At 36.4% G+C, this 15,125-nt stretch overlaps 1 protein-coding gene across 4 annotated transcripts in view; it reads left to right on the top strand.

Annotated features, from left to right (window-relative positions):
• Positions 1–15,125, top strand: part of NXPH1 (neurexophilin 1) — a 143,017-nt gene that overhangs the window by 115,740 nt on the left and 12,152 nt on the right. Inside the window, exon 2 of one of the 4 annotated variants that reach the window (XM_032991734.1) lies at positions 12,177–12,318. The exons of the other annotated variants lie outside the window; for them this stretch is intronic. Within the exon in view, the coding sequence (XP_032847625.1) occupies positions 12,271–12,318 (48 nt within the window). The 5' untranslated portion in view covers positions 12,177–12,270. The remainder of the gene's footprint in view (positions 1–12,176; positions 12,319–15,125) is intronic. 4 annotated transcript variants of the gene reach the window in all.

Raw genomic sequence — 15,125 nt, 5'->3', positions numbered from 1 at the left:
GCAAGTACAGAGCTGCTTTGCATGTGTGTATTATGGAGGATTACAAATAACTTTAAGACCTGAGCATGGAAATAATGTTTAGCTGAGAGGCTGTGAAGTGTGTGATGAGAAAAACATTTGCTTTTCATTCTGTTCTCCATCATTAGTGGAAAAAAAATTATTTTCCTTCCTGAAGGAAAACACTTCCCTTTCCATGGGAAGTGCCAGAACAAGAGTGTGTGCCTTCAAAAGCAGCAGGATTTGGACTGTACCCAGAAAGCAGTGACAGTCAGGGAAGGAAGAGAGGAAATCTAATCCACAGGAAAGACCTCATCCTTTCCTTGAAAAGAATTCTATTTGTTCTGTCCTAAGGGACAGGAACAGGATGGAGAGAAAATGTGGTTGAACTTCTCTGTCCTCCATGGAAAAAAATGTGCTGAAACATGAGCTTTTCCCTCTTAACCATAGTCCTCCTTTTCAAATAGTTTTTCTGAATAGAGGATGAATTAGTCCTTTACTTGTGTGTTACCTTCTGAAAAGGGAGAGAGGACTCAGATTATATTATAGTGCTTTCTATAATTACTTGCTAGAAACTAACACAAAAGGGAAGTGTGAACATGTTTTCAGGAGCTAGCAAAGTATAATGAGAAGGAAAAGCCTTTTCTTCTGATTATTATTTATATTATCAGCACCAAAGAGCTCTAAGTCATAAACCAGGACCACATAGGGAGGTTATGATTGAAATACAAGATAAGAGACAACACATGGATCCAGACAGCTAAAGGAACAGCACAAGGAAACAATGAGAGCAATGTTGGTCAGTATGAGAGAAAGCAACTCAGTGCATTATTAGTTTAAACATTTTCTCTTTTTTTTTTTTTTTTTTTTTTTTTTTTTGGTAGGCATCACAGCAAGAGAGTTTTAATGAGGGATTTGAAGGAAGATAATGAGGTTGTGTGGCAGATGCTTGGAAAAAAATCACAGAGGAGCTTGTTTAAAAATATCTGACAAATGGGTGATGGAAGCCAATATTATGGTCTAACTGGAGACAAAGTTCACTGGAGATGATAGGTAGGATAAAAATGGGGAGGAATTTGAAGATGAAGGCAAATAGCTTATATCAGATTCTTTAGAAAATAATAAACAGCTGTTGGTCAGAGAGGCTGACACTTTTGTTCCATTGAATTCTGTGTGAGGGGATCAGGGTTCACCAGAGGAACAGATGTTATGATGGTGGAGATTTGAGGTGGATTATGACAGACTGGACAAGACCTTTGTCTTTGTGAGTGAATATGAATGGCCATTCATTAAAGATGCTATACAGAAACATCTACAAAATTTAGACTGGTGTATCACATAGGACATTAACTTGTTTACAAATCAGATTAAGTGATCTCAATTTCTAGAGGCGTGTGAGAAAAGAGGCAAGTTTTTACAGGTAAATTGGAAGTACTGGCTGGTGTCAAGAAGTTGTGTCACTGGTCCAGTCTGTCCCTCTTTTCTAATGTGGAAAACTAAGAATCTTTTGTCTGAATGAGGTCAATAACAGAAGTTAAAAATAATATACATACCAATGCATGCATTTGCACACAAAAATACAGTGTGAGTAGTCATAGTGACAGAAACTCACTTCTGTCCATTTTTGTTGGACAGATACTAATGCCATCCCATTAAATTTTTTCAAAAGCTTTAGATGGTTACTTTAAGTTTTAAATAATCTTCACCATTAAAAGTTCTGTTACAAGACTGGTTATATCAAAATACTTGTAAAAAAAATAAAGAGGTTCCCTGAAAATCAAGGGTTTAATACAGATGATCAAGGCAATTAGTACATGCCACAGTTGAGACCATGTAGTTAATGGGAGATCTGGGAAAAACTAGTGCACACAATGGATTTCTTTTTTAGCTTTTATAGAAGAAAGTGGCAAATATGTGTTCTTTGTGGGAAGCCTAAGACTATAGAAAGAGTCAATATAGGAGAAGACATACTGAGCTGTTTTGTGAAATAGTTTAAAGTACTTTACATGAGAAGCCCATAAAGGTAGCAGGAGTAAGAAACTAGCATAATTAATGGATAGAACTTCTGGACATTAGATTAATGATTTGCCTTAACATTCACAAGAGAGTGGGTGACAGATGCTGGAAATGGATATAAATTTCCTATGAGAGGAAGAAGAAATACTGGGGGAAATCAAGACCATACCTGAACAGATGATCAGGATATTAGAATGTCTAAAGACTAACAAAGCTCTGGGGGCAGGGTCTGTCTTGGAGATGAGAAACACAAGAACTCGAGCTGGTATAGGAAAAATCATGTTATAACAGAGGAAGGATGTTTATGGACTTAAAAATAGTGACTAGAAACTGTGAGACAGGAAATTACTAATATTTAAGCATCACTTCTGCTCTTGGGGCTAGTGACATCTAAACATTCACTTTAAGAAAGGTATGATTTGGTTATAGGCAGAACTCACACAAGAAAGGAAGATGTTTAATGGTTTAAATAGTGGTCTCCCTCAATTAGATGAAAAGTTAACTAGGGAGAAGGAGACAGGGATGTAAATGTTGATGATTTTAAGAAGCTTTATCTATAACACAGTTTAAAAGACAGGCCAGACTTTTAAAAGCTTTTCTAGCCAGCCAACATCTCTCTGCATGTATATGGTTCTGGGACCTCCTTTTCAGAGCTGATGATCCCTTGCAATATATTCTGAGGTTTTAGTGATATCAAGAAGGCTCTGCACCCATCAGATCCACAGTACAGTTGGAGCCAGTTTGGTTTAAATATTGGTCCGTGTCAGCTGCAGCAACTACTGAAAAGTTCAGTTTATTTGGGTAAGGGAAGATAATTAGCTTAAGGAGATGAAAGAGTCCTGGAGAATAAGGTAATGGCAAACACAAATTAAGGTAAATGACTTCAGCCATTTTAAAAGGATCAGCATAATTATAATTTTCATTTATTAGAGCAATACAAAGAAAGAGAAGCATGGGTAAGTAAAACGATGAGGAGTAATGATTTGTAGCTGTGAAGAATTTGGCATTCTAATACAAGTAAGCAAAACAGTTCATACTTGCCTGGGATAGTGCAAGAAGATGGTTCAGTGAATTGGTTTGTACATACCATGTAGGAAAATGTAAGAGGAACAAGAGAAAAAAATATAAAAATGACTAATCCCCCATAGTTGCACGCAAATAAACATTAATCAGGAGGATGATCTAGATGAAAGAATGGCAGGCATATAACTGATTTTTCTACAAAATATGTAATAGCAGGAAACAAAACAAGCAACATCAAGGATACATAAATACAGCTATTGAATATAAATTATTTCAACATGTTATAAAACCCCACAAAATCTGTGATACAAAAATCTCTATTGTCTTTGTCATTTTATTTTTTTTAATAATATCTTGATACATAAAGAATGTCCATATAAAAATTAATGGGCTAATAATTCTTCAAAGGAATACATGTGGATCTGTGGTTATTATAGCCACAGTATTTATTTCTAAGGTGAAAGTAAATATGTGTTTACCAACACTCAGGACAACAATCAGTCAAAAATGTTGGTGATGAACAAAATGCCATTAATTCCATACTTAATTTTTCATCAGTATGCTCTAGTTAAATATAAATCTGGTTATTATAATCTAGCAAATGTCTTATGGCTGTGAGTACATCCCCTGAGTTTTTCTTGTCTATTGAAAATGTCAAGACTGTATTCTTTGTTTTTCTAGTACAAAACCTCTCTACGAGAACCACGGCTCTTAACAGTGTTGATTAATGACATAACACCAAAGTCTATCAAAGTTAATGGAAAGACTTCGTTGTCTTTTTGATCAATCCATCTGTCCTCTGGCATTTTGGACTTGTGGATTTTCCATTCAGTAAGAAATTATTTCAATTGTTTCCTCTTTACAGAGCAATGTAGATTTAGTTTTAATCAGACTTCACTAGTGAAGAATTTATTTCTCAGAAGACACAAACTCAGTTTTCATAGTCAAAGGAGATTTTGAGGAGTCTGGGGGAGGAGGAGGAAAGATCTTGCTAGATGTCTCAGAGAATTTTTGAGAGGGTAAGCTGAAAGATCTTGCTTCATTTCCTGTTGCATGATTCTGGAATTTGAAGGACTAAACTGGGAGGCTGTAAACTTTCCCAGGGAAGATTAATCATATATTGTAAAACCTGAAATCTACAGAGTCAGTGGGAACCATTGGAGAGATTAGTTTGTGCTGTTTCTTAGTGATGAATAACAGGCTGGAAATACTGTTCTGGGTTGGTGGTGAGAGTGAAGAAAGTCTCCCCATTCATGAAGAAGCACATTCTTCCCAGAGAAAAAGCTGTTAAAAGTCTGCTACCCTGCCATCTCTTAATGTTTCTGGTGTAAACATTTCTGCTTCTGCTACTAAAATAGTTGCAGTAGCTTGCTAAACTAAGCAGATACTTTTTGCCATTCCATTGTCATTGCAAACATCAACTGATTGCTGATGTCAGATCTGCACCCTTTAAATCTTCCAAGTCAGACCTGTTTAGTTTGCTGACAAAAAGAAATTTCCCCATTCAGTACTGTGGAGTCAATAAAAATGTAGCTGTGACAGAACAAGGTGCATTCTTTTCTCCCTGATGTACCATAATCATCAAATTGTAAGCTAAGATACAATTCCAGAAATAATGTTGCACATAATAGTTGATGTATGAAGCAAAAAGAACATAGTTAATTTGAAGATGTGAATTTGAGCTTTCATGTCCATCAGACAGGAAAATCTGGTTTTGACTGGAGACTGAGAACATTTTAAATGGAAGCCACTGATGGAAATATATATGGAATACAGAAAAGTGTTTGTATGGTCAATTTTCTATCCAGATGTACCTTCCTATTTCTTCCTGTCAGCTTTACTAGGGCTTTGTATTAATTTCCTTGCTGTTCTTCCTTGTATATTCCTTTGACTGTAAATTTTCTCATGATTTCTTGTTTTTCCAGATATATTCTATTTCTCGTTATGCAAGAAATGCCACCTCTTTAATGACTTAATATAGGGGTTATTATCTAAAAGACAAAAGTGTGTAGCACTTCATTGTGATACTAGATTTCTAATTCTTTCTCTAGTCAGTGTTACTGTATGGGTCTCTCCTCATAGAAACAGCTGTTTTCAAGAACATTTAAACACCGAATTTAGCGTTTGATTTTAAGATATCTTCAGGAACTGTACCTTAAGCTGCATCCCTGTTGGCCAGCTAGTGTTATTTTGGGATGTAGAAAGCTTATTGCAGTGGAAGTTAGGATGTGATCTTGAATATTCTGTAATAAAAATCCATGCTCTTGCTTTGTCCCTGTGATAAATTTTTGTTGCTGTTTATACATGAATGGTCTTGGCCTACCCTGAATTTACTGCACGCTAAGGACAGGCATGTGGGCTCTTACTATGGAGCAGCTGACATACAGTATCTGAATCCTTTATGACTACTTGTTTAAGTGTCAGTGTAATCACAGTAGACACACAGCTGGGAGTGCACCTTGCATATGGCCACGTTTCTTTGCAGCTTAGATATTTGTACCAAAATGTGCCGTAGTATCTTCAGCTGGTACTTTGCTCTTAGCAGATGGTAGGACCAAGCCCTGGCTAACTGGCTTTGCTACCCTGATACCAGCTTCCTTCACATTTTTCAGAAAAGGCTATTCTTAGAAGTTAAAGAGGATATTTTTAAATGTTGTCCAGCAGCAGCAGATTTCAAAATAGATTAAGCTGAGAATTTCTTGACAAAGCTCTTCATCAAGACTGAGGGTATTCACAGGAATTAGGTGGTGAATTTGAGTTTAAAATCTTCTTAAACACATTTGTTTGGTTCAGAAAGAGCTTCTTTATCACAAACAAATAAAAGAAGAAAACTTCTAAGTGCCGGGACAGGTGATGGTAGTATGCCCATCTCCATTTACACAGTTGGTTATTTTTTGTTCTTCCAGCACAAATCTACTTAAATGTTGGCCATAAACCTTGGCTGCATTTTAATATTGGCTGTGTACTTGTGATCTTTCTCTACTGACGCTTAAAAAGGGCATTGACTCTTCCTTTTATTTGATTTCTGTCTGCAGTTATAAAATTAATCTCCCAGCCTTAGGCTGCAATGAGCTGTGTCAGGAGAAGAGAGATAAGTTTCTTTTTTTTTTTTTTCCTTAAAACTTCTTCCAAAGTTACAAGGAGTTTAGCACATTTACTTTCTCTTTTCAATTTTAACAAAGCCCTTGTCTTTTTTCTACATTTCTATTTTATCCATGTCATTTTGGTTCTTTTGTTTTATACTTCACATTTTTTCCACACTCTTTTTTTTCCCCCCTTCAAGCCTAGTTTATAGTCTCTGACAGGATTCTTTCTATGCTATCTGCCAAAACATCTGTTCCTTTTCTGAATAAAAAGCTTGCTTCTCCAGAAAGTGTCACACGGGTCCACACTAACTATAAACCTTCATTTTTTCTCTGCAACTTTGCCAATGATGGACCAGTAGTGGGAAGCTTTGTATTCTTGTCTGTCCTGTCTCATTTTTCATTATGCCCAATTCAGGTAGTTTATTAGGGAAAAAAATGGCATCATTTGGCTTTCAATATACACATTTACTTTCAAAATATGCTATTAGTTATTTCTACTTTCTATTTTTAATCTTGCAATTATTTCCTGAATTTCTGATCAAAGCAGATATTTATTAGCTTAAAATCGATTTCACTTAAACAGATTCTATTGTCTCTTATTTTCTGCTAGGACCACATTCGCATTAATACCCTCACCAAAAACACAACTTAACTGTCCTTGACTCTTGGTTTGATTTTTGGTGATGCTACTATTTTGTAGTCGAAGTAGCATTCAGAGCAATTTTGGGTTCCCTTGAGGAAGTTACGTAACTTTCAGTATTTTGGTTTTGTAATTTTTAATAATTATAATAATTCTATGTAGTAGGCAGATGATTCTATGGTAAAGTTCTTTGACATCTTTAGGGAAAAATGTTGTATTTGTACTGGATAATATTTTTATATTATGTTATCACAGTATAACAAAATTTATGCTGATAAATGTTTTTCATGTTACATTTTATAAATGGTCAATACTAGTAATGAATCATTTAAATATTTCCCTCAAATATGGAAAGAACTATTTATTGTTTTCTATGTTGCAAAGTAAAGGAAAAATGTGGCTTTCATATGTATTTGTCTGTGGCAAAATTTGCTGTTGATTTGTTGCTGAGATCACTGTCTTTTGACTATGTTAATAGCTAAGAAGAGGTTTTGCTGGTGAGTGGTTTAAAGTCCCTGCAAACATCTGAGCCTTAGTGTGGTAAAAATGAGACAACAATGGATAGAAACTTCCCCCTGGAGTAACTGTAGCTGTTTTACTATTTCAGTCCCCTGAAGTTTTAATTAATTTTCACAGAAAAGAATGAGGATTTTTTTTTTTTAATCTGCCAGAAGTTTCTTCATCTTCTTCCCAGAAAAACTGTATTTCCACTGTAAGATTTGTAGCAGTTATTTACGAGTTTCCAGTGTCTATCTGGTATGGGGATGGGGAAACATGCATTCTGCTCCATTGTTCCCTCTCTCTGCTCGACACAAAGAAAGTTTCTCCAGGAGGCAAAGATATGATAAATGCTGGGAATCTGTGTAAAGAGAATTGCTAAAGAAATTGAGTTCAACCCCTCTCCGTGGCTCAGTCCCCCCTAGAACAGGTGGCCTGGCAAACCGGCCGCAAGTTCCTGTTGACTGAGTCCATCCAATACCTCAGTCCCCTTGTGCAGGGTGGGGTGGGGGGGTTGTTTATGGAAGCTGGCAAGCTGCCTTCCTGGAGGAGATGCAACAACAGAAAGAGGGCTGGGAATGATTCAAAAGTCCTGAGCCTTTTCATGGCTCTTCCTGTGTTTTTCTGGTCCTTTGAAGTGCTTAAGAGAGATCAGTGTGTGATTTGCTATATGGAAGTTTGAAAATTCCTAGTCAAGATATATTTTCAACACAGTACAAAACACACTTTTGCAGTCAGCTTTCTGTGGGGACTCGCGTGTGTCTTGCTGAGATCTTAGGGCAAGACTGGCATGAGAGTTTTTTCCTTTCTTGGTTTAAATTGCCCAAAATATTATTTCAAAAATAATTTTTGTGACCTGTGTAGGCCTGCCCCAGTATGACCAAGGCATCAGGAAAGGCAAAATGTTCTCAGTCCTGACAAACGTTAATTACTCATTTCAGTAAATTGATATTGACTGGGTTATTCAGTAACCGTGTGGAACAGATTAGAATTTCCATCATGCCAGTGTAGTTCTGGAGTAACTCCACTAAAGTACAGTCAGCTTGTACTAGGAATTGCTTTTATTTGTATACTAGAAAACCAGTGCTCTCTTTTTGTCCCTTGAGAGGCAACCTGAAAAGCAGGTACCCCATCAAACTGGGAGGTACTTTTCATGTGTCCCTCTGTGTGAACTACCTAGTGCATGCCAGAGTCATTGTGCGACTGGATTCATGAAAACTGAACTCAGTTCATACAGGAAATTACATGCTCCAATGAACACATACAATTACTGTGATCTGTATTTACTTTGGAAAATTTTAATTTTTCAGTGGATAAAAATGAAGAAAATTAGGGCTCTGTCAATACAGTGCAACAAATACAGTGCAGACCTCTGAGGCAGAACTGTGCAAGCTATCTCCTGAACCAGAAAGCACAGAGCTACATCAGCTCAGCACAATGCCCAAGTTAATAAGCTCTGCTAATAGGTGGGTCAAATTAGCTTCTGCGCAGCATCATGTCCACACAGTTTGGCTGCTTTGCGAGACCTTGCTAGTATTTCTGAGATATTCTGAGATATTAATCAGTACAATATCAGGGCAATAGACTCTGCATTCCAGTTTGCAGTGATGATGTGTTCTAAATATTACATAAAAGTAAATGTAACCTACATAGAGAGGTCTTTAACAGGCAAGTTTAAAGAAGAAATGTGGTTCTAAGTTTAGTTGCAAATATGATTTTAAATCTTGTAAAAAAGCAGTATGTATTGACATACAAGTGTAAGAAGCATGAACCTATATGACAAACTGCAACAGTATAAGGCACTGGCATTTACAGGAAAATTAATGTCAGTTTAATGCCGTTTTAATCTGGTAGACAATGTGCAGGTAGAACCCTATGTTGTTCCAGTTTTAAGATTTGCAATATGACCTGAGTTCATGGTAGACCATATTGCCTCTATGTTTCTTCTCTCTCAGTTAGTAAATGTTAGTCTGAAATATAATTGAATGTAAATTTGAAAATAGCCAAAGAAAAAGATTAGATCTGGAGATAAGGAACTTAGAATAAGCTAATCATATGCAGAAAAAAAAAGTAGAAGAAAATGCTCTTGCTGTAGCTTGAAATTTGAGAAGGGGAAAATCTTTTGTTCATTTCTTTGCTGTATGATCCTTTTTTACAATTAAATTCAACACAAAGTGAATCTCAGCTGGTTTGGAATTAAATTACCATCTGGGGGAAGATTTTGAGACAAGCCAAAACTAACAGATTTTCACCCAGTCCCTTAAGAATTCTAATTGCCAGAAGTTGGGCATTTCTTAGAAGCAAACTGAGTGCAGTAGCATGAGTCTGCAATATCTTCTTGGCTGGAGATACTTTTTGATTCTTATACAATCACCTAGAGCTTGGCAGATATTTTTAATATTTCTAGTTAGACAGTTTCATCTCTACTTCATCTGGAAACCATGGCCAAAGCCATAATTAACCTTGCCAAGTCTGAGCATATTCTTGATGATGTTGTTGGTTAAGACCAGTGTTGAACAGGGTGGGTCAAGCTGCCTCCCTCAGGGGCTCTATAGTGTACTTCAGAGTCCCTCAGTAGGGATTAGCAATTAAGTTACTAGTTCAAATCCAGGAAAGGTCAAGAGTGATTAACACTCTTTTGTTCCATTGGTTAGTGGGAAACAGATGTAAAATGAAATGATGATCAAAATCCAATTCCTAGCAGATATCTCACATCATAAACACCAAACACCTACTGATCCCTTGATGGCAATCTGATTAGAATGAGCAGTAATTGAACAGGCACAGAGACTGCCATGCAGCCCTTACTGCCATTCCCCCTAACAAAAACTGCTGCCAGTTTCAGTCTGAATGACAAGCTGGAAAATTGCAGTCTCTTTGCCTGAGCTTTTTGTATTCTGTTGATATATTTGAAAATCTTTCATTCTGAGTGATATCAAATCATATTTTGGACCACAAATATAGCTGAAGATTATTTTAAGTGCTCTGAAAGAAGAAGAACCTGCAAATTAAACCCGACAGATTTTTCATAATTTTAAATATATGTGGTCAATCCTCAGGTGGATTAATCTGACATGGGTCTGCTGAAAAAATAGTTAAGTTGTAGCCAATGAAGCTGGAAAAGGATCTGATTCTGTATTAATGAAAGTATATGATTATATTTGAAAATGCATGAGTAGTTTTAGAGAAAGCATATCATAGCTAAGTTATGTGCATTATACATACAACCCCTGACCTTCTCCTTCTTGGGCACCAAATGGGTTAGAGTTAGGGTTACATGAGTGGTTGAATGTTAGGGGCTTAAAATGAGGAGTTAGTGTTTTGGGTTGTCTTAGGCTTCAGGCATTTGGTTAGGGTTACTATCATGATATACAAAAACTAAATTCCAAAGCTTGATGTTCTCATACTATCCTGTAATTGGTGAGTGATAGAATGTCTTTCTTGTAAACATGATGTCTTTTAGACCAAATCTGTGTATAAGTTGTTCTCCATGGGAAAACTGCTCTGAAATTATCAGAAAATCTATTCTATTAATTAATTGAGGATATTACTGTATTCCACTAGATGAAAATGTTTCCATATTTTAGCAATAAAATACATAAGATGAATGCATAAAACATTTTCAGTGGGATAAAATGCTTAAAGGAACTTGTAACAAGTACCAGGTGGACTTTTCTTGCTACCCTAGAGTCCCTTGTCTTAGTTATCTATACAACATGCTAAGAAAGAAAACACTCTGAAAAGCTAATAACTTGAATGAAGTGAGTGAGATGTTGCTGGCTTCGAGTAAGTTTCTAAAAATTTTAGCATTAGAATTTTTTAAAGTAAATTTAAAACGTTGGAAAATATTCTTGTTGTTCACTAGGCTGCTTATGGACCACCCAGAGCTGCTGGTGACTGATAGCTGAAGGATAAAAGGGAAATTGAGGAATTCATATTTTGGAAGACAGATTATATTTGTATGTTTACTTTTACTATTGTTTTTGTCAGAGGACCAAATCAAACATTTCTCACTACTGAGGGCAAGTGTCTTGGCTCCTGGAGAAAACTGGGACCTCTACAAGTGGGTTTCATGCTCTTTGAGGACATGGACTTAGTGAGTTCAATAACACAACTCACTTCGGAGCTGACTTTGTTTCCTTGAACCTGCATCCTTTTTAAAACAGCTAGTGGCATTTTGTGTCTCAACCAATTATTGGAATCAAACTTTTGGGGGGATACTTGGATATGACATTGGAAAGAAAAGTCCAGAGATCTGTACTAACTCTTAGTTCTGTGACTGAATTAGAACATCACCCATACTTCTTCTTTTAGCTTTGCCTTTGCCAAATCTGTTTCAGTGAGAAAGCTCTCTAGGCCAGTGGCCATATATGTTTAGTTTCTAGTACACTCTAACCCTGACCACAGGGTGGTCCATGAGCATTGCGGTAATAGTAATAATATATAAAACTAACTGTGGGTTTTGAAAGGATGACTATTCTGCAAATGCATTTAAAAGAAACACAAGCAAAAGTGTAATTTAATCCCTGAAAAATAGCACTGCTAAGCACTTATATTTAAATTAAATGCTTTTATGAGTTCATTGAATGTTATTTAGTAAGTATATTATAGCAATGGCATGTTACCTATTGCCTTAAAATGAGGATTTTATTGCTTTTTCAGTTATCTTTTGTATCAGCATTTGGCAGGTAACAAATGAAATTTGCTTGCTAAGGTTAAATTGTTTTGTGCTGCTGCTCAGCCACACAGATATAGAGGATGAGACAATGCAAGAAAGTTATTTGCTTTTTTGGGAAGAAATAGGACTATATTAATATACAGTTATCTTGACCTGTCTTTGAAGAAATGTGTTTTCTTTGAAAGGCAAAGAACTTAATTTCTGTCTGAATCACTCCATTGAAATCCTGTTCATGCAGGAGGCTGTACGAATGGAACTGCAGATAGAATTGACCCAAATAATTCAGTGTGGTCAAGGTGGTGACGCTCGGAACAGTCTGAGGTCAAAGCTGAATGGACTCCAAGTATCAGTCAAGAAAGATGAAGGCTCTCTGGAACTTGGTATGAAAAGTTCCTGTTTCTCTGTGCATTTTCAGTACCACTGCATTTCCTAACTCATGCAGATTTGGGACTAATAATGCCTGGTGCTCCCTGAACCCATACACTTTAAGAATATGAAAGCATGCTGTTGAGTAAAAACTAAAGCCCAAACTTGTGAAGATTCCAGCTTAATTTTTCAGACTCCAGTGTTTTCTTTGAATTTCAAAATCTTCTAGGATTCATGCTTTGCAGGTTTCACTTTAGTCTAAGTCCATTTTGATAGGCCAGTTGAATTTTTTTACATGCCTGAGAAGTCCTTGTGATACAAGGTCAGAGTAATAAATTTTATGTTTTTATTCTTTATGTAGGAAAAGTAATATAATGCCATCACTACTTTATTACTCTGCAGTCATTCTGTTACTATGGAACTTAAAATATTTCAGCCATCAACATTTGAAGAAAGTTCATAGGTGTATAGCACTCCATTATAATTTACCTTTAAAGACTACATTTCTCCTAGTCACCCTGCCTAGAAATGCAGTTATGGATCAAGACACTGGACCTAGTTCTGAGGTGGGCTGAGAGATGTTAAACTGAGAATACAGTCTATTCGCACCAGAATAACCAGTGCATTAGGGATCCAGTATTTCTGTTTATAAGTTGAGTTAATACTTCTTGCTAATTGGAAATGTTTGAACCTTTCCTGAAGACTGGAAAAGTCTCTGGAAGGTTTATGAAACCGGTACTCAAATTTTGGTAAAAAAAGAAAATCTTTTTGTAGTTTGAAGGTGCTCAGTAGAAGTCAGCAGGCATAAAATAATCCCAAAGATGTCAGTTTACTAGACCTTGAACTATCTTGTATTCATCTTGCTTCAGTACATCTTAATATGAATTTAAATCAGTGTATCAGAACTATGGTGAGTTACAGGGGGGAACTCATGGTCCTCTACAGACAAGCTCACAGCACTGCTCATTATCCTAGAAATCGGTGTGCTGAAGCAACATTCACATATTTTCTTCCTAAGTTTTTAATTTCAGTGTGAAGAACTTAGCAATGAATAACCTCCTTCAACTTATGTGTCAATGCCCAAAGGACTCTTAACTCATCTCAATTTAAATTAATGACCTTAGTGATAGTACTAGCAATTGGACCATGGCTCTCATGAGCAAGATATTTGCATATGGAATTTGATTAATCCTGCTGGCTATTAATTTTCACTTTTAATTAGGTGTGATACTATTGTAGCAAGAAAATACAAGACTACTGTCGGGCACAGACAATGTTGATTGGGTATTCTATTCTGTTTTGCTTGCCTGTGCTAGGTTCCCTCCCAATGCCTGTTTGGATCGACTCAGAAAGGTACCATAGACCTAAAAAACTGGTCTGTACAGGTTCAGGGATAATCATTACAACGAAGTACCATACTGAATGGATATCACTAGTTTACAAGAGGTAGAGTAATTGGTGTACAGTATCCCCTTGTAGTACTTTGTAACTATATTCCTCTTAATGGCACAACAGGCCTCTTATGATACCTGTGTCCAGAGTCACAGAAAGACCAGCTATGTAAGCAAATGGGGTAGGACTTTTTCTGAGGCTATTTGGTCTCACTGTATCCCAACTGAAAAAATGTAAACTGGTGGTAGAGTCCTTTTCAGATTCGGATCAAGAATAAATTTTGCCTGGATCTTGTAAATATGTAACATGTGGTTGTCTCCTAGTTTCCAATAGGACACTCTGTATTTCTTTGACATCTCTGGACTTTGGGAGCATTGCAACACGTTTGTGTATGTCATAGCCTGGAAAACAATGTGCAGCACTTGGCTTACCCAGCAGAGCAGGTGCCCACATTCTGCTTAACTGCTGAGCAGACCCCTGTAAGAATTAGCAGACCTTGACAAAACCACTGAGAAAATCTCAATAAAAATTGAGTACCCTTGAGATAGAATAGCTGTTTAATCTTCCCCTTCCTTACCAGAACAACATTAAAGAAACACACCTCTTTTCTCAGACATGGATTAATAGATTTTGATATCCATTGACTGAATGAATGAACGATCAATGCCTATTAAACAAACACAGTTAGAAAGGGAATATATTGCTGCTTCTGGCTGAAATTCAAATAGAAGAAAACCTTCTTCTTTGTGATCACAAGACTTCTGAGAAGTCAGTATGCAGATCTGGCAAGGGCATAAGGTGAAGATGAAGGCATAGAAGTTAGCAGGGATATGCCATACTCTGAGTGAACCTTAGAATGGCTTCCTTTGTGCTTTTAAAATGCCTTTTCTGAAGTATTCAGCTGTTTGTAGTAAATGAATAACTCATAATGAAGAACAGTCAATTTTAATGAAAGGAATCTATATTTTTGCAATAGAATTTCTTATACTTGTGCAAGACTTTTTCTGTATTTCATGAGTATCTCATACAGACATACAAATTCTTTGTGTGGAAATGTACACTTTGCCAACACCAGTGGGAGTTAAATCTTCTCAAAAGACAACTTTGTTAAAATTCAGATTTCTACGATGCACCCATGAATATCCATGCGGAAAGTGACTTAGCTGTATCAACATTCTAATGCTTTTCTCTGGAAAACTATGGTATCAAACACATGAGCACCAAACTATTTGGGTAAAATGTGGCAGTATTTTAATTTTATTAAACTTTTATGTTAGAAGTGGATGATTGGAAACTGTATGTAAAATTGAGTAATACTAATAGAGCATGCTAATAATGCACAGTGACTTTGTCCATTATATAGTACTGGGATATCACACATTATAGTCTTTTTCACCTTCCTCAGAAGATATGTCTACCCATATGAAAA

The sequence above is a fragment of the Tyto alba genome, unplaced genomic scaffold, assembly GCF_018691265.1.
Source record: "Tyto alba isolate M040663 unplaced genomic scaffold, T.alba_DEE_v4.0 Super-Scaffold_38, whole genome shotgun sequence".
NCBI lineage: Eukaryota > Metazoa > Chordata > Aves > Strigiformes > Tytonidae > Tyto > Tyto alba.
Note: the sequence above shows the minus strand (reverse complement) of the source record. Positions and strands in the feature narration are given on the sequence as shown.